Consider the following 24,822-nt stretch of genomic DNA (forward strand, 5'->3'; position numbering starts at 1 on the left):
AGGATGAGATGGCTGGATGGCATCATGGACTCGATGGACGTGAGTCTGAGTGAACTCCAGGAGTTGGTGATGGACAGGGAGGCCTGGCGTGCTGCGATTCATGGGGTCGCAAAGAGTCAGACATGACTGAGCGATTGAACTGAACTGAACTGAATGTTACATATATTTGCAAAATACTTGTTAAATTATTTTCTAATATGTTCAATGAAAGTATTGAATGTATTTCTATAAAACATGAAAGTATTTTCAAGGTTTAGTGTAAGTCCAGTTCTCTTTATTAAAAATTGGTATTAAAGTTATTTTTAAATGGTCTTGGGCTGTCTCTTGGACATAACTTTTGAAATAACACAGAAAAAGAATGTATTTAGCTACACATAAGTTCAAGTGTAAAGGACCAGTAGCATGGAAGCCACTATTGGAGTGGAGTGAGAGGTGTTGAGAGCTGCAGTGTCAACATGGCCCCGTAATGTTATCAAAGAAGGCGTTTTGATGAGTAACCACATTAGCAGTACAGCCTGATCAATTTGAACAGCCAAAACTTTTCAGAAGGAAAATTGGGCAACCATATGAATTTCCTTTGAATATTATCAGTATGTTAATTAAATATTTCTTAAGCTTTGAACAAGGTTTAGGCCCTTGAAGTTTTACTACCTTTGAAGGAGATGATAGATAAAAATAAAAGACTGATTCTGTTTCAGATTTGGTGCTATATACAAATATTTGCCAAAGAAAAAATGAGGTTAGGATAATAATGAAAATGGATTTAAATTATTGTAACAGAGTGGTTAGGTGATCTCATCTCAGATTTTTGGGTGTTTTCATTGAGGGTCAGATCAAACTTCATGGTTATTTAAAGGCCTAAGATGTTTTAACTTTAGGTAAACAATTTTTATTTGTCAATATTCCCCTCCCCCTCCTTTTTTCTAGTATTGCTGAATGCTGCAGCACTCCGTACTCACTTTTGGGTTTGGTCTTCACGGTTTCTTTTGTTGCCTTGGGTGTTCTGACACTCTGCAAGTTTTACTTGCAAGGCTACCGAGCTTTCATGAATGATCCTGCCATGAATCGGTAAGTTCTTTGCTCCAAACAGGTCTCGAAATTTAAATCTTATCTAACTTAAAGAAATAATGATGAATTTCTTTGTTGATGAATTTTAGAGGAAATGGAATTTTGAGGACTTTTTTGTGGGGGGGAAATGGTTGCTATATTTGGGTTAGTGAAAGTGAAGTCACTCAGTTGTGTCCAACTCTTCGTGACCCCATAGACTGCAGCCTACTAGGCTCCTCCACCCATGGGATTTTCCAGGCAAGAGTACTGGAGTGGTTTGCCATTGCCTTCTCCATTTTTTGGGTTAACGTGCTATTAAAAAAACCCTAAATTTCTGTGTATAAATGATTGTATTTTTATTGTATGTACATAACATGTATATTAGATGCTTTCCTTTCTTAGATTTATTAAAGAGATTTTTGATAGCTTTTTCCCATTTTGAATTTGTGTCACTCTGCTAAAATCAGATTTTTATATTGGATACTCAAAGATTTTTTTTTTAATGTTTGAACAATTTTTATACCAATTGAAGTTTCAAAAGACACATTAATGAGGATGCAGAATAGTTACTCCAGTTGTTACTAAATCACTGAGATCTGGTATTAGGAAACTATCTCTAGAACTTGTCACGATTCCTGTTATCTTAATTAATACAGAGGTTTACTGATTTTATTTATTTAAGTTTACATAACCTCTTGAAGTATTTAAATCTTTATGGGGTATTTCAGAAGTAGTAGGTGCTGAGTACCTTGTAAATTGAGAGGAAATTTTTATTTTGTTGTATATCAGTTTTTTGATGACAGAAAAGAAAAAAGTATACTCCATAATTTTCCTGCTAGTCCCAGCTAACACCTTTATAATGGAAAGAGTGGGTGGGAGCAAGAAAGAAGATTAATTCTTGTTTAAGTTCACAAAATTCATACCATTCAAAGAGCACTAAAGGGAAAGTGACAACTTTCTCCTCCTACTTCCATTTCCTCTCCACGAAGATAACAGTTATAGATGGTTATTTTAAAATTTTCTTATAGGGAAAAGTATATATATATGTACATATATATATATATATTCTTTTCCACATACTATACACATTGTTCTATACCTTAGTTTGTCACTCAATATGGGTTAGGTAGGTTTTTTATCTTTTGTTTTTATGTCAACACATTCAGATACATCTCATTCTTTAATGCATACTATTACAAAAATAATATCTCCTTTTTTTTTTGCTATTTAAATAATGCTACTATCAGTATCTTTGTTCATGTCTCTTTTTTAAAACCCTTACATAGGAAAATTTTAAACCAAAAAAAGTTGAGAAAATAGTAAAGTGAACCGGATGTATATACCCAGCACCCGTCTCCAGTGATGTGGCCAGGGTCATATGCTGTGTTCCCATCCATTCCACCTGTTTTGTCCCATAACCTAGCTGCATTTGTTTGAAGCAAATTCCAGATACAGTATTTTTTACCTCTGAAACTTTTAGGAAAAAAAAAAAACATAACTACAATAGAGCACTCATTTCTAATAGAAGAATTCCTTGACATCAAATACCGTTGGTGTTCGTATTTCCTTAATTACCTTCCTGAATTTTAAAAAGCATTTTGTTTGCTCATCTCAGGATCCAAATAAGGCCCATATTGCAGAGGTTGGGTATGCCTCTCAAGTTTCTTTCAATATTTAGGTTCCTGTTATTATTTGTTGAAGACATCAAGTTGTTTGTCCTACTTAATTTTTCAGTCTGGATTTTACTGATTATATCCCCATAACACATAACATGTTCCATTATTCACTTTTTCATATCTGTATATCCTAAAAATCTTTATATCTTAATTTTTGTACTATATCCATAGGGTAAATTACCAGTAAGATTATTGAATTGAAGGGTATGTAATTTTAAATTTATTAGCAAATTCTTCTCCAGAAATGTTTTACCTATTTATATCTCAACATTAGTCGGCTCATATTTTTTTACATTCCTTGTCAGTACTTTGATCTTCAAACTTTGAAATATTTGCCAATGTGTGGATTTGAAAACTGTACCTGTCCTTTGATCATTTCTCGTTTATTTGCCAGATCCTTCAGAATTCAAGTCATTAGGATAAAAAGGTCTTAGGACTTTGTATATATATTCCATAACGAAATTGAATTTCAAAAAAAGTATTTGTATTTATGTCTCTGGTTCTTATGGACTTCTTAAAGAGACATTTCCTACCCAAAGATTATACAGACATTCACCTAATGGTTCTGTATTTTATAATCAGGAGATGGTTGATAATACGCATGCTAAGTCGCTTCAGTTGTGTGCGACTGTTTGAGATCCTGTGGACTACAGCTGGCGAGGGTCTCTGGAGTGGATTGTCACTTCCTCCTCCAGGCGATCTTCCTGACCCAGGGATGGAACCTGTGCATTGGCAGGCACCTTTAGCACCACCTGGGAAGCCCAGTTCATAATACAAGTGTATATAATTCAGTGGCTAGCTAAGAATGCTAGGGGTATCTGGCTCATCAGCAAAGCCTGGTTAGAGCACTTTTACTTAGACATTGCTTTAGTTCTCTTCACTGTATGCTGAAATTACAGCTATTATGTTTTGCATATGTAGTGATACATTATGATTGTATATTACTACATTGACATTAATATTCTGATCAGGTGTTTTGTCTAAGAATAGAGCAGAAATACATAACAATAGTCTAAGCCTTTGGATTATTTTCTCTCAAATGTAATTTTGATTACTGTTTGTTTTTCTGAAAATGTACGCTTTTCCAGGGGCATGACGGAAGGAGTTACACTGTTAATCTTGGCGGTGCAGACTGGTCTGATAGAACTGCAGGTTGTTCACCGGGCATTCCTGCTCAGTATTATCCTTTTCATTGTTGTAGCTTCTATTCTTCAGTCTATGTTAGAGATTGCAGATCCTATTGTTTTGGCGCTGGGAGCATCTAGAGACAAGTAAGAAACTTCCTAAAAGACATTTTTGTTGTATTTACATGAGTTCATTGCCTGAAGATTTATATATTGTTTAGATACAGAAGATAATATGAGTAATTGGTATTAACTTATTAACAAATTTACATTTTTTGTTTTTATATGTGTTTGACTTTTCTGTTGTTTTTCCTTCAACATTGCTATAGTTAAAAGTCACATTAAAGGCCAAGTAATTTACAAATCAGCTTTTCCTCTTCAGAGAAATGTAATACTTTTTTATTTATCCAGTTTTGAAATAAAGAATATAGGGCATAAAATTTAGTCCAGTAACTGTAACAAATAATATACAATTTTATTGTGTGTACTAAAGTACTAAAGGAGAGGAAACATCGAGGAACTACAAACAAGAGAAAAATAAAGGTTGCCAAGCATTAATGAAATTTTTACAGTCTTACCTGATGGTTTGTTTGCAACTAACTGAGGTTATAATGGGGATTCTTGACACCTTATGGGACCAACTGGGTTCAAATTCATTCATCTCATATTACAAAAATTTTCTGAATGAATAAAAGCCAATTATGATTTGGCTCTTTAAGATACCATTTTGGCTTATGGTAATTTATATAAGGACATGCTATAAGGAATTGCTTAAATTCAGTGCCACTATTTTTTTCCAGCATCCTTCTGTACATTATTGAAATACCTGATTTAGTTGCTTCTTTGATGGTACATTTATGAGTAAGGGAGCAGGCAGCCTTGGGGAAGATAGAATTTTGACAGAAGAGTTTAAAAACACTCCAAATTAGGTTTACCTTTCTATCCCCGTATCCCATATTATCAAACATTTTGAAAACTTTCTCAAGTGGTAAAATGACTGAAAGAGTCAATTTAATTTAAATAAACTCTTGGATATGTTTCAGATAATTTTAATCATTATAGTTATTTGAGATTTGGTTTTGAGGTTTAGAATTCCTCAATAGAAGCTTTTACGATGTTGAATTCAATGGTGAACTCAGTTAAATAGTCATTTAAATGGTTTTGACCAAAGTTCAATTACTCTTTTGTCATCTCTGGCAGTATCCTTTAGTATTATTAACTGTACTAGTTAGAAGACTAATACAATACTATAGAAAGTTTGGGAAAGAGGAAAAAAGATCATAATTTCAGTGCCATAAGGATTAGTAAATCCAGGTCTGGGTCTTTCAGGGTGCTGAACTAGCGTCGTTACTGGCTTCTTCCTCGGAGATCAAATGCAGAGGATATTTAGAGGGAAAGGAGCAAGACTGAGAAGCCCTGTGTGTGGGTGTGGAGTGGTAATTTTGGATGTGTGTCACTGTTACTCTTGTATATAGCAGCATTACTAGCGTGAGGCAAGTGAGGCTCCTGGCTGTGAGAGGATGAAATGGGAATGAACAGTTGGGTTCTGTTCTTCTTTCCCACGAGTTAAATGGCAGTACTTTTCTTTTTTTAAAAAAAGAAACAAATGAAATGGAGAAGTTGTGAGAAAAATATAACTTACCAGAGCTGACTCAAGAATTGAAAAGCTTGGCTAGTTCTGTGACTGTTACAGAAATGGAAACAAAAGGTAAACATCCTGACCCAGGTGGCTTTACAGGCACGGCAAGTGCTGCCAGACATCCAAGGAGCAGATATCCATGCTTTACACAGAGACTTCCAAATCATAGAAAGAACCTTCCCCCCAGCTCTTCCCCTTCTTTGAAGCCAGTATAAATCCATATTGAAATCAAAACAGACAACTTGAGAAAGATAAAGTTTATTTCACTCACAACAGGAGATCCTATGAAGTTTTTATAATAATTGACTCAGGTACAAACAACTTGACCGATGGAATGGAGCCCCCAAGCAAGTCCATATATGTATGGTGCATGACGGGGCATGTCAGGTGATGGGGGCAGGTGGTCATGTAATGTAGCTGGGAAAAAATGGTTTCTATTTGGAAAAGGATGGAATTGGATTCCTGTCTCATAGCCGTAAACAAAAAGAATCAGCTCCAAAATTGTAGAGGCTTAAATGTCAAAATAAAAAATCTGCCTAGAGTAGTATATTTTAGACCTTCAAGGAAGAAAAAAATTTGTTAAACTGATGGAGCTGGTTGTGAAAATCCGACTTAAGAATGACTATGATTATGAAAGAAAAGTGATAAATCTAATTATTAAAATGAATAACATATTCTAAACCTAAAGGTAACTTAAATTAGACATGATAGTTACAAACTGGATGAAGATATTTATAGTATTCACACTTGCCAAGAATTAGTATCTAGAACATATAAACAACTCAGATCATTGAGTGAAGTGGCTAAAATACACCATCAGGCTTTTAGTGAAAGAGCAAACAATGACTATGAAGAGAGGTTCACTGTCTTTAGTGGTCAGAGAAATGTGAATCAAGACCTCTCCGAGTTACTGTTTTGAACCCATGGAAGTGGCAGTGAGTAAATAATAGAAAGGAAACAAGAAAGGGGAAGGGACTTCCTGGTGGTCCAGTGTTTAAGACCCTGCGCCACCAAAGCTCGAAACCTGGGCTCAACCTCTGGTCAGGGAACTAGATCCCATATGCTGCAACTAAGACACAGAGCAGCCAAATAAATAAGTAAACTTTGTTAAAAAATTGAAAAGAAGAGAGCGAGAGAAGAATGTCAGCTGATACCTAAGGTAGAAGATAACATAGGTCCCAGGATGTTAGGTTTCTGGTGGGAATGTAAATTAGTGTAATCACTTTGGGAAACTAGCATTTTCTCCCGTGTACATATTCAGGACATTTTGCACATGTTCAGGAGGGACATGTAGAAGAATGTTCATAGCACAGTTTCACAATAGCAAAAACCTGGGAGCAAATCATACACTAATCAGACAGGAAAGGGGGTGAATCAGTGTGATAATAGCCACATCAGGCGGCCAGAGTTCTAGAGTTTCAGCTTTAGCATCAGTCCTTCAGATGTAAATATTTCAGGTGTAAATACTTAGGGTGTAAATGCCTTTTAAAGTTTAGGTATTTAAAATTGCTGATTAGTTTATTATTAATAACTAATGAAAAGAGAGACTTGCACAGACCAATAAAGATAGTGCATTCTGAATCGAAGATTATAATTAATTTAGTTCACTGCATTGGGGATTGAAAAAGGGAAATGAAGAATGTCCTAATTCTCCAAGTTAGAAGAACTATTAAGAGGTAATACTGGAACACTGCTTGTCTCTGTTACAAAGGACATAATTATTAGGGGGACATCCTCACGTGTCCTTGGCATTGGTTGGACTAGAGGTAATTTCCAATGTTTAACTTAAAAAGGTGCCTCAGATAGTTTTAGCTATAGATATAATTGTTACTTTTATCTGTAAATTTGATTACAGTTGTTAGCATAGGATTTTACAACTATAGTCTATTCAAATTATATAGCAAATTTTTAAATGATCAACATTTAAATGAAATGGATTGAGGTGAATTAAAAAAACTTTTTTTCTTTCACTGTATAGTACTTAACCTGTTAATGGAATGAATTCCATTATCACTTTATGTGATACTTTTTATTTTTAATTTTAAATTAGATTTTTGTTTAGTTTTAACTGAAATAAGGATATATATGTATATGATGTTTGTGTACATATAAAACAGAAATTAGACATAGGTTAAAACTGTTGGCATAGTTTTGTATTTACTTTTCTATGTACATGTATAATATGTAAATATATACCTACATTATGTAAGTGGATCATAGCTAGCTTGATTTTGAAAAATATACTTAAAGTTTTCAGGCAACATGTCCTATTATAGCTATTGTTACAATAATTCCTTTCTCTCTGCTTCTTTTAAAAAAACAAAAGTTTGGAATCTCAAAGCAGAGCTACAGTGGCAGTTTAAGTTTGTCCCTTAACATCTCATAAGAAAAATGTTTGACAGGAAAAGCTGTAAAACACTTTCCAAAGTACCTCGCTTTAATTTTAACCACAATGATAATGTACGGTCTTCTAATTAGAATTGCTGATTGTGGACAGTCCCACACACTACAGCACCTTGTGTGCTCTCTTTTCCTCCCCCGCCGTGTGTTATAATAAAGGTAGAAGGGAGGATTTAGGTAGAAGGGAGGATTTATGCTCTTTCTCTGTCTCCCTTGCAGTACTTCACATGGATTTGAGAACATATCACAGATGCTAATATTTAATTAAAACAGCATAATTTTGTTGTAGCCATGAACTTTAAACTATTTTGGTTGGAATTCACGTTTTCTTATGATGTTTTTAAATAATCTGGTTTGTTTTATAGGAAATCATTAAATGATTTAAGTCTCAGTGTTCAGTTTACATAGATTATAATTGAGTTTTGTTTTTAAGAGAGGGGACAGCTATTTGGGGCTCACGCTGATTTCTAGATTTGTGATCCTTATGTTACAAAATTACTCCAACTTTGGCTTTTATTTGCCCAGTAAGTGGAATTGGAATTACCTAGCATCTTTTTAAATCCCTGTTGGAGTAACAAGTGATTCCATCATCAAATGGCTTATAAATTGAATGTATTGGGTTGACCACAAAGTTTGTGTTTGGATTTTTCCATAATGGCCTGGAAAAACTGGGCTGAACTTTTTGGCCAACCCAATATAAAGTAAGCAATAAATTTGTAGGAGGTGAAAATCATACCTTTTCTTTTATTTTTTGCATAAGTAGAGTTTTTCAAAGTTCTGCTTAAGGCAGTTGTGGGAGGGTTGTATCATTTTTCTTTTAGAAATTGATATACAATCTGTGTTAAATTTGAAATATATTTAAGGAATTATCTATTAGAATATTATAGCATATGAAGATGTAAACAAAAGAAAAGATTATGTTCCTTTTTTTGTGGTAAACAGGGGGCTCCTGCTGTATATTCCACTATTGATAGTAAGGAGGGTTCAAATGGAACCAAAAGCTGAAATCTAAGAAATCTCTTGATATGTTGTGTGTGTTAAAGCATAACATTATATGTGTAACCATTCTTGTGTGTAATAATTATGGTTAGCTTTTGTCCTGCTTACATCATAGGGCTTTGCACCTGAGTGGATAGACGGGTAGGTAAGAAAAGGTAGTAATAGATGGAAAGTAATTTGAAAAATTTCAAGCAGAAATAATTTTCAGGTTTTATTTGGCACTTACTTCAAACATGCCTTTGTGCTCAGGAGCTGGAGTTATCATATTTTTCAAGCATTTTAGATTTGGACAGTAAGACTTTTTTTTTAATGTTCATACATATATAAAAATGTTTACTTAAATAATATAAAGTAAAAATATAAATAAAATTTTTTAGATGTATATTGTATACAATATATAAAATATGTATTATATATAATTATATATTGAAAGAAACAATGCTTCAGTTCATTGTATGATTGTTTGGTACAGGTGTTAAGAATTCTTAGAGGGTAGGTAATTCCTGGGGAAAGAATTACATTACCTGTATAAATACATTTGTTTAGCTTGAACTGGTTGAAAGGGTTTAGAAAACAAGATGAGACGGAGACATTTCTGGTGGGATGTTTAAGTCTGCTTGTGTTTTTCTGGGAAGACAGCCATCATTGCTTATAGTGAAGGACAGATGTTGATGAGTTTGAGCCAAAAAATTGGGAGTGGAAGCCCTCAGATGTGAGGCTAGGAAGTTTAAAGAAGGTATTGACAGTAGCATGCTAGTTGAGCTTTAGGATGATTAATCTGTTCAGGAATAGGGGCCGGAAGGGAGGACAATCAGCTAGTAGATCTTAGATTTCCCTGGCTCCAAGTTTTTCCTTATCCTCAGGGTAATACGCCTGCTCATCGGGGCCATTCCTTTCAGTGACACTGCACTTAGGGCCACACAGATGGCCGCAGAGATTTTCATCAAGGTGTTGCAGGTGCGGAGAGGATGTCATGACTTAAGAAAGCAAATTACTGTCAAACCTGTTAAAGTTTAATGCTGTGAAAGCCTGAAACTGCTTTTAAATTGCTAGGAGTGGGAATGAGACTGAAAGCAAACTATTGAGGGAAAAAAAAGAATTGGTAGTACTTGGCAATTGACTGAGTGCCCCAGGTTAAGGGAAAAGAAATCAGTCATGTCCTTTGAAGTACAACGCCTTGGACATGACTTGCCCTGAAATCTAGCCCTGTGACTGGCATGGAGAAGGGTGTGTGGTAAAATGTTGTGAAATTGAGCATGGCACAAGACCTGTGGGTTGTCCTGCTAGATGACAGACACGTTAAAAGAATACTTTTCTTTCTCTAGGAGTTTATGGAAGCACTTCCGTGCTGTGAGCCTTTGTTTATTTTTGCTGGTATTCCCTGCTTATATGGCTTACATGATTTGCCAGTTTTTCCACATGGATTTTTGGCTTCTTATCATTATTTCTAGCAGCATTCTCACCTCTCTTCAGGTAAGTCCAGGATTAATGAACTTTGTATAATAAATAACTTTCTTTTTTTTCCTTCCAGAAAATGAATTACAAACTTTTTCAAGGTTAACAGTTATAAGTGGCCTTTTTAGGTAATTCCTTCCCATGCTCTTTACTAGAGGTTATTGAAGTACTAGGCCAATCTATGTCACTGTATTTTTTTAATCGAGATAATTAAACTTTGCAATGTCTCTTTTTCAAAATGGTATGGCATAGAACTATCATGAAAACCTTAAATAGATAAGTTAACTATAAAATATTAAAAGATTGTAGTGCTGGTTTGGAACACATTTTAAAGTAAATGCCTATCTGAAAATATCCATAATTTCATAATGTATATAAATGTATGATATCTGTGTATGTATTAAACAGATATGATATACACAAACATGATACACAGACATGTACTTTACACACACATATACACACAAACTATTACCGTGGAATGGATAAGCTTATTGTAACTTGCAAGTGGAGCTTGGTTGCCTAATCAGTAACACATAAGAATGCAGCACTGGTGATACAGATTTATTCATTGTTCCTTGTAGAAGTAAAGTTTCTTTGAAAGTTGAGGAACAGGCATGAATAACAGAATTAGGAAAATTCAGATAGAATTTTGAGGGCTTGCGGAGCAGGGGAAAGGATAAGTCAGAGAAGACTGATTACTAATCAAAGTCATCATTAGGAAAGTTAACTCAGGGTCCTTTTCAGTATCAAAGATCTGCATCACTGAGATCACCCACATGTTAATTACACCACTGTTTCCTCTGCACATTAAATCTAGCATCTTAAAGGTATTAGTAATATGTTATTGTTTAAGTCTGTGAAAAACTTTTTGTAGTGATTATATGCATACCTTTTTTTTTTTTCAGGTTCTGGGAACACTTTTTATTTATGTCTTATTTATGGTCGAGGAATTCAGAAAAGAGCCAGTAGAAAACATGGATGATGTCATCTACTACGTGAATGGTACCTACCGCCTGCTGGAGTTTCTCGTGGCCCTATGCGTGGTGGCCTATGGTGTCTCAGAGACCATCTTTGGAGAATGGACAGTGATGGGCTCAATGATCATCTTCATCCATTCCTACTATAATGTGTGGCTTCGGGCCCAACTGGGGTGGAAGAGCTTCCTGCTCCGCAGGGACGCTGTGAATAAGATTAAATCATTACCCATTGCTACGAAGGAGCAGCTGGAGAAGCACAATGATATTTGTGCCATCTGTTATCAGGTAACTCTTGCAGTAAGAAGCCATTTGGGTGGGCCTGCGGGACTTTAACCACATTATCCAAATTCAAGTTAAATTTCCTGGGTGAAAAATAGTGGGCCTCAGAAATTGTTAAAGACCTGATAAAACATTTCCAGTTTATTTCTAAAGTAAGTTTTAAATTTAGTCCCTCAAGTTCTAATTTACTGTTATTTTCAACATTATTGCTCACCCATAAATAAAGGAAAAACAGGTCAGGTGTATTTTATATTTACTCCTGAATATGTATAAATATAAAGTATATACACACTCACACATATATATGTACTATCAAATATATACTATCAATCAGGAGTCAGCACCTTCTGAAAAGTGGTGTGCCAAGATTCTGACTCTTTCCCTTCTGGTATTTCCACGGTGGGAATAAATGTTCATTCATACAGTGTAGGTGGAAAGAGTCGTGCTTCTCTCTAGCTGAGGGGTGTCTGAGGTGAGTGCAGGCTCTGTGTGGAAGTAGGGGCAGGAGATACAGTAGAGGCAGCCAGTCGGTGTACATTACAGGTGGCCTCCCTGATATCTTTGGCACAAGAGCCCTCCGTAGAGGATGACTGCCTTCTAGCAAGAACTGAAAGATAGTATTTAAATCCGCTTGGAGATACAGCAATAACATACAACAGCCTTGGACTTGAGTCAGCAGTCACCTGTGCAGGAGGGTGACAGCAGCTTCTCAAGTTAAACCGTACTGTAGGAAATATGGGCAGAAATCCTGGGTGACAACACAAGCTGTTCCTTAACAGTCACTCTTAAAAAAAAGTGTAGGCTGACGGAAGGAAACCATAGGTAGTATCAGGGGCTTCCCTCATGGCTCAGATGGTAAATAATCCACCTGCAATGCAAGGGACCTAGGCGTGATCCCTCCCTAGGTTAGGAAGATCCCCTGGAGAAGGGAACAGCAACCCACTCCAGTATTCTTGCCTGGAGAATCCCATGGAGAGAGGAGCCTGCTGGGCTACAGTAAATGGGGTCACAAAGATTCGGACACGATTGAGTGACTAACAGTGTCAGTGAGTGTACAGAGGAGGGACTTGCTCCAAGCTGCTTTATAATGTAGATGTTATATGCTTGTGTGTTAAGACTGTCAGGAAGAGGAATTTTTCCCAATAGTAAAATTCAGCTGTCACTTTTTGATTGTTACTAGAGCATACTTCCCACTCCAGTACTCTTGCCTGGAAAATCGCATGGATGGAGGAGCCTGGTAGGCTGCAGTTCATGGGGTCGCTAAGAGTCTGACACAACTGAGCAACTTTACTTTCACTTTCATGCACTGGAGAAAGAAATGGCAACCCACTCCAGTATTCTTGCCTGGAAAATCCCAGGGATGGGGCAGCCTGGTGGGCTGCCGTCTATGGGGTCACACAAGAGTCGGACATGACTGAAGTGACTTAGCAGTAGCAGAGCATACTTGGGGTACTAGCAGAAGAATATTTTCCAGGTTGGTTTTGCATTTGAGGGGATGGAGGAGCAGTGTAGATTCCTGCCAGGTTAAGTGGCCATTGTCTTCGTTCTGGCTCCTTGGTGTTCAATAGCCTTGTAGGACGCAGGACAAAGCACGGCAGAGACAGATTTGAGGCACACCGGCTTCAGCTGCCGATGTCTAAGTATACCATCTCTGGGACTTGAGAGTCCTCTTTTTGTGGTTCCCGTTGTCACATCACTTTTTTTGAGGTGCCTGGACTACCTGCTGACACCACACAGAAAACGAAACTTGAATCGCTTACCTTCCCAGCTGGCTGCTCTTCCTTGGATGGCTTTCTGCTTAAAAGTCCACTCCCAGGTGTTACCGGGTCTTGGCAAGGAGTTTCTACAATAGCCACAACTCCATGTTTTGGGACTTTAGACACAATTAATAGTTGATTCACCAAATGTGTATTGTTATAATTTAAATTTCATATCCTCAGCCTTCCCTTCCCAAATATATCTTACACAGGGACTATTAGTGCAAAGTATACCACTGCTTATTCCAGTGGTTATTGAACTTAAATGTGCATTAAAGTCCCACGGGTGGCCTGCTGTACCTGTGGATTTGCGAATGCCATCTTCAGATAGCGAGATCAGAAGGTCTGGGATGGCCCCAGAATGTGCATGGTTAGCAAGCACTCCGGTGGTTCTGATGCATGCCGAGAAACACTGGCTTGTATTGTGGAAACTGGGATGTACATTGTCCCTGACGAAGTTGCCACTTCCTTGCCAATACCCTGGTGTTATCTGACTGATTTTGTCTCCTTGCCAATAATCTCATGGAATAATCTGTTGAGCTGTGTAGAAGCGAAAAATGGAGAAAGTCCCATCTTCATCAGATCTCCTGAGGTTCTGATTATACTCGTGGAGACCCAGTAATCGTACCGCTACAGTTTTAAACCTTTGTGTTCACACTAAGACAGAACCCAGTTACATGGGTCTTTTCTTCCTCATGTTTGGTTTTTACTTCCTTTTAGAAATTGCTTAGCCAGTGGTTCTTGTTTTGTTTGTATAAAGGGGTTCTGATGGCAAGAGGATTATTGCAAACATACACGGTGAGTTTTATTGTAAGATCTGTGTTACAGATTTTCTATGGAGAATTTGTAGGAAAGGAAAGGAAAGTTGGAACTAGAACACATGCATAGCGGCAAAGGTTTTAGACAACAGACCTTCATGAGGTATCTCTTTCCCCCTTTTTAGGACATGAAATCTGCCGTGATCACACCTTGCAGTCACTTCTTCCACGCAGGCTGTCTCAAAAAGTGGCTGTACGTCCAGGAGACCTGCCCTCTGTGCCACTGCCACCTCAAGAACTCCTCGCAGCTGCCTGGGTTGGGCACTGACCTGGCTCCACAGCCTCCCGCTGGAGCCGAGCAGCACGCGCTCCAGGGAGGTACTGAAGCCCCAGGCCAGGAGCGACCTCAGGGGCCTGGGGCACAAGAAGGTTCTAGGGTTAAGGACGAGGGCATTGCCAGAAGGTCAGATAGCCAGGAAGGGACTTGTGATCCCAAGGAAAATCCTCCTGGTGCAGAAGATGAAGCTCTTCCTGTTGAGGTCGGCCTAGAAGAGAAGCAGCAGCAGTAGCACCTCACCCTCCGGGATGAAGTTGACTCACGGTGGAATCCGTGCTCAGATTTGAGGAGCGGATGCACGAGGTGAGTCGGCAGGAAACTTGACGTTCCAAGGACCTAATCCAGGAAGTGCTCTCAGTGGAAACCCACTGCTTTCATCCCCTTGACACTGGGGGAGAAAGTTTTGCAGTGTATGCTAATCAAAATGTATATATCCTATGCTGGTGTTCAGTAGAGGTTTCCCAAGAAAATTCAACCTCAGGAACTTCAGAAACAGCCCCTGATTTGTAAGGGATAAATAAAATCAGATTGGAGCATCTGAAAGGGGCTAAAGGAAGGAGGATGGCAAGCATGAGGACGGCACAGGAGGCAGCAGGCAGAGGTGGAACTGATCCTTCACTTTCTACGGAACAGGACCGTTCTTGTTACAGAGTATGAGTGTGACCAGCCCTTTTTCTCTGCCCCCTTTCCCCTCAGTTAATTGGAACTCAGTCAGGTGATTATCTGTACAGCACTGAAATGAAATCAAAGATGTAAAAGCATTGATTGTATTCAAAGATTGAAGCACGCTCATACTTCGTATGTGCTTTGGGGGAGGGGGTGGGTGGGCACGTGGGCCTTGCGGGTGCATTCATGTAATCCGAGACTCTTGAACTTTATGATGGAGTCTTCAATATTTTGATGTATATGAAACTTTTGTTAATACACTGTATACTGTGTTGGCTGTGTGAAGTAAACTAAAACTCTAATGAACACTTTGGAGTCCACGTGAGTGTAGGAGACCAAAGTGGGAAGGGATTTAGGGCACTGAGAAAGGCCCTGAGTGTACTTTCCAATCCTGTGTAATGTTTAATTCTTGGCAACTGAATCAAAGCAGTGTTAAATTATGGCAATATTTGCACTTGGGGAATGAGTACATAACGTATGATCACACTCTGCAAATGCCACTTTTAAAGCTGTTAATAGACTTTGCACCTTTTCTTTGACAAGAATGTGTCATATTTAAATTTTTACATTCATCATGGTTACAGGTAGAACTAGGGAGGGGGGAATGTAATTTTTTATGGGAATTTTGATATGAAAAGAAACTAGTCATTTATTTATACAATAGGCTTGGCTCAAAAAGTGTTTTTCAACTTGGTATTCCTAATGTGGGATGTGACTTTATTTTATTTTTAGTAGCAGATTTGGATGTAGACTGACATAGCTGAATGTCTTAATAAATTTAAATTTGAAGATAACAGTGTTTTTTTCCTGTGGTGATTTTTATTGTAGTGTCTTGTCGAAATTCTTTTCTTAGGAGGTTTTGCTTATCCAGCTGGGCTTCTGATATCTTGATCACTGTCAGAAAATGCCCGGCAGATGGCAAAACTTTTTGACTGAAAAGGATCAATTCTTTCCAATCTTATACACTGCTGGCTGAATGAGTTAACAAGCAGGAATCAAGACAGACGGGAGAAACATCAACAACCTCAGATATGCGGATGATACCAATGTCATGACGGGAAGTGAAGAGGAACTAAAGAGCCTCTTGATGAGAGTGAAGGAGGAGAGTGAAAGAGCTGGCTTAAGACTAAATATTAAAAAAACTAAGATCCTGGCGTCCACCTCCATCTTGCATGGCAAATAGAAGGGGAAAAGGTGGAAGTAGTGATAGATTTCCTCTTTTTGGGCACAAAAGTCACAGCGGATGGTTACTGCAGCCATGAAATCAGAAGTCGACTGCTTCTTGGCAGGAAAGCGGTGACAAACCTAGACTGTTGAAAAGCAGAGGCATTACTTTGCTGACAAAGGTCTGTATAGTCAAGGCTACAGTCTTCCCAGTGGTCATGTATGGTGGTGAGAACTGGACTGTAAAGAAGGCAGAATGCCAAAGAATTGATGCCTTCAAACTGTGGTGCTGGAGAAGACTCCTGAAGTCCCTTGGACAGCAAGGAGATCAGACAAATCAGTCTTCAGTTCAGTTGCTCAGTTGTGTCTGACTCTGCGACTCCATGGACTGCAGCACGCCAGGCTTCCCTGTCCGTCACCAACTCCCGGAGTTCACTCAAACTCAGGTCCATCGAGTTGGTGATGCCATCCAACCATCTGATCCTCTGTCGCCCGCTTCTCCTCCTGCCTGCAATCTTTCCGTCAGGGTCTTTTCCAGTGAGTCAGTTCTTCGCATCAGGTGGCCAAAGTATTGGAGCTTCAGCATCAGTCCTTCCAGTGAATATTCAGGACTGATTTCCTTTAGGATTGATTGGTTTGATCTCCTTGCAGTCCAAAGCCTCTCAAGAGTCTTCTCTAATGCCACAGTTCAAAAGCATCCATTCTTCCGTGTTCAGCTTTCTTTATAGTCCAACTCTCACATGACTACTGGAAAAACCATAGCTTTGACTAGACAGACCTTTGTTGTCTTGGCATTTTAAAATGCTGTCTAGGTTGGTCATAGCTTTTCTTCCAAGGAGCAAGTGTCTTAATTTCATGGCTGCAGTCACTATCTGCAGTGATTTTGGAGCCCCCCCCAAAATAAAATCTCCCAAATCAGTCTTAAAGATCAACCCTGAATATTCACTGGGAGGACTGATGATGAAGCTCTAGTATTTTGGTCATCTGATTCGAACAGATGACTCATTGGAAAAGTCCCTGATGCTGGGAAAGATTGAGGGCAGGAGAAGAGGGCGTCAGAGGATGAGATGGCTGGATGGGCATCACCGATGCGATGAACATGAACTTGGGCAAACTCCGGGAGATGGTGAGGGACAGGGAGGCCTGGCATGTTGCAGTCCATGGGGTTGCAAAGAGACAAGACTGGGCAACTGAACACCACCACCACCAGTGGTAGCAAATCCAGCTCTGCATCAGAAGTATCTAGGGTGAGCTGTTTTTTTTAAATCAATGGAGCTTTTAAAAACATTCTGAACCCTACTTCCCAGGTGGCACTAGTGGTAAAGAAGCTGCCTGTCAGTGTAGGAGATGCCAGAGACAAGGGTTTGATCCCTGGGTTGGGAATATTCCCTGGAAGAGGACATGGCAACCCACTCCAGTATTCTTGCCTGGGGAAATCTCATGGACAGTGGAGTCTGGTGGGCTACAGTCCATAGGGTCAGACATGACTGAAGTGACTTAGCATGCATCTACAAACTCCACTCCAGGCTTACTGAGTCAACAACTTTGGGGTCCCCAAGAACATGCATATCATAGCTTCCTTCGTGATTCTATCCACCCCTAACACCAACATGGTTTTACATTTAGAAAGGAAGTGGCTAGACCAGAAGGAATTTCTCTCCAGGTGTAGCTGGAAGTTTCTCACTCGTCCTGGCGATCCTGGTGAGGCAGAAAACAGAGCAGATGGCTCCCTCTGGTGGTGTAGTTAGGCTGTTGACTGTAGAGGTGATCTTGACTTTAAACCGATTTCAGCCCTTGTGTAAAAGGTATGTATTCAGATGTTAAGCTTCCTGGTGCCTTGTTTGAAGGAATAAGATTGCATATGAAACTAAAATTATTTATGTCATAGTGAACTCGGCCATCCTTTGGCATCAAAGGATGCTCTCATGTAGACATAAAGTTCTCAGGTGTTTTCATGAAAGTGGGGACTTATTTGTCATCAGTTTCACAATACCATACACTTTTTAACCTTCTAAGAGCACAGAGACCCCAGTTCTACTTACCAAGTCATATGAGCCACTCAGTTCAGCAGCCTGGTGGACAAATAACACAATAATAATAACAAATATCAGTGCATATCCTTTGTTTCAGTTGGGAGAGCAAGATTATGTTGCAGTTTAAAAAAAAAACAAAACCCTCAAGATATCAGTGCTTCAGAACAAAGGTTTAGGACAAACACTGCACAAGTGTCTGGTCGTGCATAGGTGAGGCTGCTGTGTCTGGTACAGGCGCTCAGGCACCTCGGCTGAAGGAACCATCACTGTCTTGAACCTGCCTGATGGTGACGGCAAAGCAAAAGGCTCTGGAAGGCTGTCCATGCTCCTCCTGGCAGTGGACCCATGTCTTTTCTGCTTACCACCCCATGGCCACAGCTGTGGTCCCATCCACCCAAGAGACTGTGGAAGTTCAGTCTTCCTCTGGGCCTGGAAAGAGAAGACATCAGTTGTGCTGATGACTGCCACACCTTGGTTGAAGCAACACTTAATTTCTTATTTACACATTACATAAGATTTGGGACTACACCTGTGAATGGTTCAAAATATACCCATTGAGAACCTCTCTGACTTAATTTGTTCCTTGTTCTAATATGCTGGGACAGTGGCACTGTGTGATGCCATCCGTATTTCAAATTTCTATTTTCCAGTCATTTTTAAAATGTGTCTTCAGCACACAGCCAGACATTTGACTTAGGAAGAAGATATATAGTTTAACCACCTAGATTGTACTACTGAGGAGAAAACAGAAAATTAGATTCAATTTCCCTTCTATGATCCTTGGTCAGATTAAGTGAGAAAATGGATCTTGTCTGCTTGATTGGCATTGTTTTTTACACAATGCATATGTCTTTCCACTCATCTGTTTTCTCTTAATGATGTTATCACCTTATGAACTTTGACATCAAAATTAGTACTACACACAGAAACTGTCAAACTAGGTATCAACACATATTTCCACTTTGTGTTGCTTTTTTTTTTTTTTTGTACAACTGTTGTCCTAATGGTCTAAATCATGCTATTTGCACAGTGTGTCTCTAGAGGCTTGGTTTTCCAATGCTGAATGTGAGGGTCCCTGAAATCACTCATTAAGTCTTCTGTGTTTTCTCTTAAGAACATGCCCTGTTTTCATGAGCCTTTTACGTTGGAAACACTGCTTTCCCAGAAGGTTTTGACATATGTCAAATTGTGAATGGAAATGGTTAACGGAGAAGGAAAAATTTTTCAGTTTCCAGGTTCAGTTGGGAGAGCTTTTTTCTTTGCCTGTGGTAAAGGGACAAGAACCTTACAGAGATTTAAGTATTACTAAATCATGGGCCGGGCTAGGGAGGTGGGAGGATGTTAAAGAAAAAGTTGTACCTTCTAGTTGCTTCTTCTCTGGCTTTCATAAAAATAGAATTTTTCCAGTTTTAGAATCCTGGCAAGTTGAAAACAGGAATTAATTATAAGGTTTTGATTGTTTTTTGTTTTTTTTTTTTAATGCTGCATGATTAAAAAAACCTGTTTCCTCATTTTTTCAACCCTATTTGGAAAGTAAAGAATTTAAAAAGAACAAAAGTCGCCCATAATCTCACTTTTGGAATTAGTCTCTTCAAAGTTGCCTTTACATTCAGTGATAGCAAAACTAGGGGCATTGACAAACACTGCCTACCCAAGAGTCTCTTTCACTTCTCTTTTTGAAGTCCACTGCCTGTCATTCAGGCTTCTGAAATTAAAATACATTCCAAACAATTTTGTAATTTATCAGTTAAGGCACACCTGTTTCTCCCACCTCTGAAGTAGAGAATACCCCTTTAAAAATAGGCTTGTATTTGTAAGTAGTACTTCCTTAGAAAATAATAAAAAAATACGAAGAGCAGTTTATAGAACTAGTGATTGTGGCCACTCAGAGAAGCACTTTCTTTCCTCCAGCAGACTGGGCATTTGATTGCAGTATGGTTGAGAGTAAAAGGTAGGATGTTTGCAGTAAAGACAGTTGTTACCACATTCCTGGTGTTCCGTTTCTCTCCCCTGTTCTTACTGACACTAAACTTGGTGTTCTTCTTCTAACCTGTTTTTTATAAATGTTAGCTCATTGACCCTTTATTTCTAAATAGATATAATCAACTCTTTGCATTGCTATTGTGTTATATATTCTAAGGTAAGAGAGAATGGCCTCTGACTTGCAGGAAATAATCAACTCCTTGAATGTAGATGAAATTCTGAGTCAGTTCTAGATGGAATATTCTATTCTTTTCCCAATGACAACTTGCCAAACTGAAGCCGTCTCTCCAGTTGGCACTGAACCTACTAATTTCCTTTGCTGATCCCTTATCAACCCTCCTGGATTCAGGGAAGTATGCAGCAGAAGCGGGGAGAGGAGCCTACAGTAAGGACAGACACTCGGGTTTTAATTTTCACTCCATTTCAAGCTGTGTGATTGTTGGCCAGTCTTTGTTTTTTTCTGGTTTTCAACCGCATCTGAAAGAATCATCATTCTGCTCTTAAAATTTTGCCCATCTGTATTTTTAATCTTTACCACTGATGGAGTGGTAAGCTTCATGTATTTTTTTTTTAATGTGATGTGCCAAATATTAAACTTTAAGGTTTGGTTGACCACTGTATTCTCAGTGCCTGGCACAGCACAAGAGCCTCGCCATACCTACTGAGTGAACAAAGGAACTTAGTATGTAGCACCTGTATAAGCCCCGTAGCTAAAAAATGGCAGAGAATTCTGTTCTAGAGGCACAGAGCATTACATTATGTGTCTGCTAGAAGTAATTTCTGCCAGATAATAACTTTTGATTAACTGAATTCAGATATAGAACTCAGAACTTGTAAGACAGAACTTCAGATATTCAGGTGAAATCTGCGTTGATGAATTTTGCTTTTTCTGTTGTTGTTGGGCCACAATGGTGCATTTTTAGATAATGTTTTAAGAAAGCATTTGAATTATTTGCCAATCATTTTAAAAATGACAAGATTATACATACGAACTCAATTTCTAGCTTCTTTTGGAAAATTGGAAGAACTGGCCATCTGGGGTTACACATTCCCACCTGGCAGCAGTTGTCAGAAGTTGAGGTGGGTCAGGTGGGCTTTCTAATCCACCCCAGATACTCTCTCCACCACTACCTGCTCTAGAAAATTAGATTGTAATCATCAAACCCCTCTGTTCACATGAGAGATGCTGTGATGACTGGGCAAGTTTGGCTTCTTTAAGAAAATCACACAGTGCAAATATTCTGAATTGATCAAAGAATCAGGATAAATCTGGAGTTCATTTGTGACAGTGTAGAATCTACATTTTCATTTTTCTTTAATTACATTAGTCAATAAGAAAAGTGTTTCATTGGAATGTATTCTGAGTTTGGATCTACATCTGAATTTTGCATTGTTGATACCACCAAATTTTTATAGTGTCTCTCCATCTTTGTCAGGCATTAGAAGCAGGTGGAAAGCTTATGAAAAATGTAAGTGCCCAGGCCCACGCCATAGCATCTGATTGGGTAGGTTTGGGATGGAGTCTGAGTAGTTACATTTTTACAAATTTTACAGATAATTCTGATCCCATTGGAAGATGAGAACTGCTGATCTGGAGCAAATACTCCTGCCCTTTTGGTGAGTGTGTGTGTGTGGGGTGGGGGGGCGTCCCTTGTTTTTGGAACCGCTGCTTCTACAGAAGAAGATTCTTAGAGAAGAAATAGACATGAAGACGTTTGTCTCTGAGGAACACTTGCGGTTAAGGCTCACAGCCGATATAACAGCCCACAGGGCTTCTGCAGTGAAGCAATAAAGTCTGGCGGGCAAGTCAGCACAGGTGCACGCGTGAGAGCTGACCTAGGCTACCGACCACTTTGGTTGACTAACCACCCAGAAATGTCTGGAACTATTTATATTTAAGGTAAAACATCATCAGTTTCTTTCCCACAAGCATACAGAATTAAAGAACCATAGAATTTTTGGAGGTAAACCAGCCTTCAGAGATTTCGATTATTTGTCCTATTTTATAAGAGAGAAAACTAACCAACCTGTCTAAGCCCACACAGTGGATGGCAAAGCCGGAAATATTATTTGGATCTCTTGAATTCCAGTCTGAGGCTCTTTCTATTATACCTGCTCACCTCAAAACAGTATCCAAATATCCATATCTGTTATATTGCATTCATAAGCGTTGTTTCATTACATTTGAAGGTATTATATGTAAACTTTGATGAAGAGATGAAAGAGTGAGAACTTCAGGAGTATGATAAAATTTAAAACTATCAATGTGACATCAAAATTTTGGTGAATTGCTTTGAAAGGGAAAAGAATGAATAAATAAAAGTTGGGGTGCAGGATAAATCTTTTTTAAATTAAGAACTGCTTTTTAAAGATTTTACAAGTTTATTTCTGGCTGCTTTGTGTCTTTGTGCGGGCTTTCTCTAGTTGCCGCAAGCAGGGGTTACTCTCCAGCTGCAGTGTGCGGGCTTCTCATTGCAGTGGTTTCTCTTGTAGAGTATGGGCTCTAGGGTGTGTGGGGTCAGTAGCTGTAGCTCCTGGGCTCTAGGGCGCAGCTTCAGTACCTATGGTGCATGGGCTTAGCTCCCCAGAGGCATGTGGGACCAGGGATCGACCAGGATTGAACCCATGTCCCCTGTATTGGCAGGCAGATTTTTAACCACTGAACCACCAGGGAAGTCCCAGGATAAATCTTAATACGTGGCAAGCCACAGTTCGTCAAGATGTGAAAGTTGGAAGCTGCTGGCTATAAAATGTCCTTGTACTAGTTGTTTGGAAAATGCTGTCCATGAAGTTAGAACCGCAAATCATGCAGACCCTGCGATCACACTGTTTATAAGAACAAAGGGCTGACGCGCGGGGATGACCCAGAGAGATGTTGTGGGGAGGGGGGTGGGAGGGGGGTTCATGTTTGGGAACGCATGTACACCTGTGGTGGATTCATGTCAATCTATGCCAAAACCAATACAGAATTGTAAAGTAAAAATTAAAAATAAATAAATAAATTAAAAAAAAAAAAAAGAACAAATGGGAAATATTTGAGACTGGGAGTCAAGTCTGGGTTTACATTTGAAATAAAACTGCTTCCTTCCCAAGATAAGTATTACATCGCTCAGAGGGACAACACATGAAGGATAGATAGGTATAAACGTTATAAATTCCTGTCTTCTCTCTAGTAGTTTAATAAATCTTTTCCAAAACCTTCCCTAAATTACCCTGAAACTCCTCCCTAAATGAAGCACAGTGTTTCACGTTTGTAAAAACCAAATGTTTTGGGCTTCTCAAATACAAGTGAGGGGAAGGAAGCCACTTAGCTGAGTTACTTTGTATCATAAGAACATTTAATACTTTCAATCTGTTATCTCATACCACAGCCAGCCTTTACCCGGTAGGCTCTTAGGGGTTTAGGTTTTGTCATTTCTTTCACATTTAAGAGAAAAAAAAAAAAGCAAGTAATAGCTCAGAGATGATATCTAAGAAATGCATTTGTGTCTAGGGTGGGAAGCAACAGCCAAAGGACACTTGGTCATTTGGCAAGAAGATATTTGTATATAAAAGACAGAAAGCAATGTTATTTGGGGCTTACCCAGTGGTTCACACAGATGGTAAAGCTAAAAGTCCTTTTACCAAAATATGGAACAGACACTTCCTGGACCACAAAGTTGGAAAACACAAGATAACATTTTGCTTTGTTAGATGCACACATTTTACATTATACTCTGAAGAGAGAGGTGGGGGGCGTTCAGGGGGCTCAGGTGCTGTGTGATGTCTTTAGAATCCAATGTGGAGGCACAATTGATAACACGCCATGTACATCATAGGAGGCGGATGTTGACAGTCCCCTGCTAACCATGCCCAGGATGGGGGTAAGGGGATCCGTGTGTGCACAACCACTTCACTGAACCACCCAACCCTTTTAGTGGCTACTGCTTTGTAGTTATTTATTTAAGTTTATTTGTAATTGGAGGATAAGCCTTTATATGTGGTGTTGGTTTCTGCTGTACAACAGTGTGAATCAGCTGTAAGTATACATATATCCCTTCCCTCATGAGCCTCCCTCCCACTCTCCTCCTATCCCAGCCCTCTGGGTCATCACAGAGCACCGAGTTGAGCTCTCTGCATTATAAAGCAGCTTCCCACCTGCCTTGGATTTAAAGAGACTTAGATAGGTTCTGTGGAGAAGGCAATGGCACCCCACTCCAGTACTCCTGCCTGGAAGATCCCATGGACGGAGGAGCCTGGTGGGCTGCAGTCCATGGCGTCGCTAAGAGTTTGACACAACTGAGCGACTTCCCTTTCACTTTAAACTTTCATGCACTGGAGAAGGAAATGGCAAGCCACTCCAGTGTTCTTGCCTGGAGAATCCCAGGGACGGGGGAGCCTGGTGGGCTGCCGTCTATGGGGTCGTACAGGATTGTACACGACTAAAGAGACTTAGCAGCAGCAGCAGCAGCAGATAGATTCTGGGAGAAGGCAATGGCACCCCACTCCAGTACTCTTGCCTGGAAAATCCCATGGGTGGAAGAGC

General features: G+C 39.1%; 1 protein-coding gene across 4 annotated transcripts in view; it reads left to right on the forward strand.

Moving 5' to 3' along the window:
- Positions 1 to 15,911, forward strand: part of RNF145 (ring finger protein 145) — a 63,755-nt gene extending 47,844 nt beyond the window's left edge. For 3 of the 4 annotated variants that reach the window (XM_040239497.1, XM_040239498.1, XM_040239499.1), the window contains 5 exons: positions 928 to 1,068; positions 3,812 to 3,994; positions 10,211 to 10,358; positions 11,249 to 11,605; positions 14,300 to 15,656. In XM_040239497.1, the coding sequence (XP_040095431.1) occupies positions 928 to 1,068; positions 3,812 to 3,994; positions 10,211 to 10,358; positions 11,249 to 11,605; positions 14,300 to 14,683 (1,213 nt within the window). In that variant the 3' untranslated portion in view covers positions 14,684 to 15,656. Of the gene's footprint in view, positions 1 to 927; positions 1,069 to 3,811; positions 3,995 to 10,210; positions 10,359 to 11,248; positions 11,606 to 14,299 lie in introns of all 4 variants that reach the window. The other variant, XM_040239496.1, reaches the window with a different exon arrangement.
- Positions 15,912 to 24,822: the final 8,911 nt, after the last annotated feature.

Source organism: Oryx dammah, unplaced genomic scaffold (genome assembly GCF_014754425.2).
Source record: "Oryx dammah isolate SB20612 unplaced genomic scaffold, SCBI_Odam_1.1 HiC_scaffold_5, whole genome shotgun sequence".
Classification (NCBI taxonomy): domain Eukaryota; kingdom Metazoa; phylum Chordata; class Mammalia; order Artiodactyla; family Bovidae; genus Oryx; species Oryx dammah.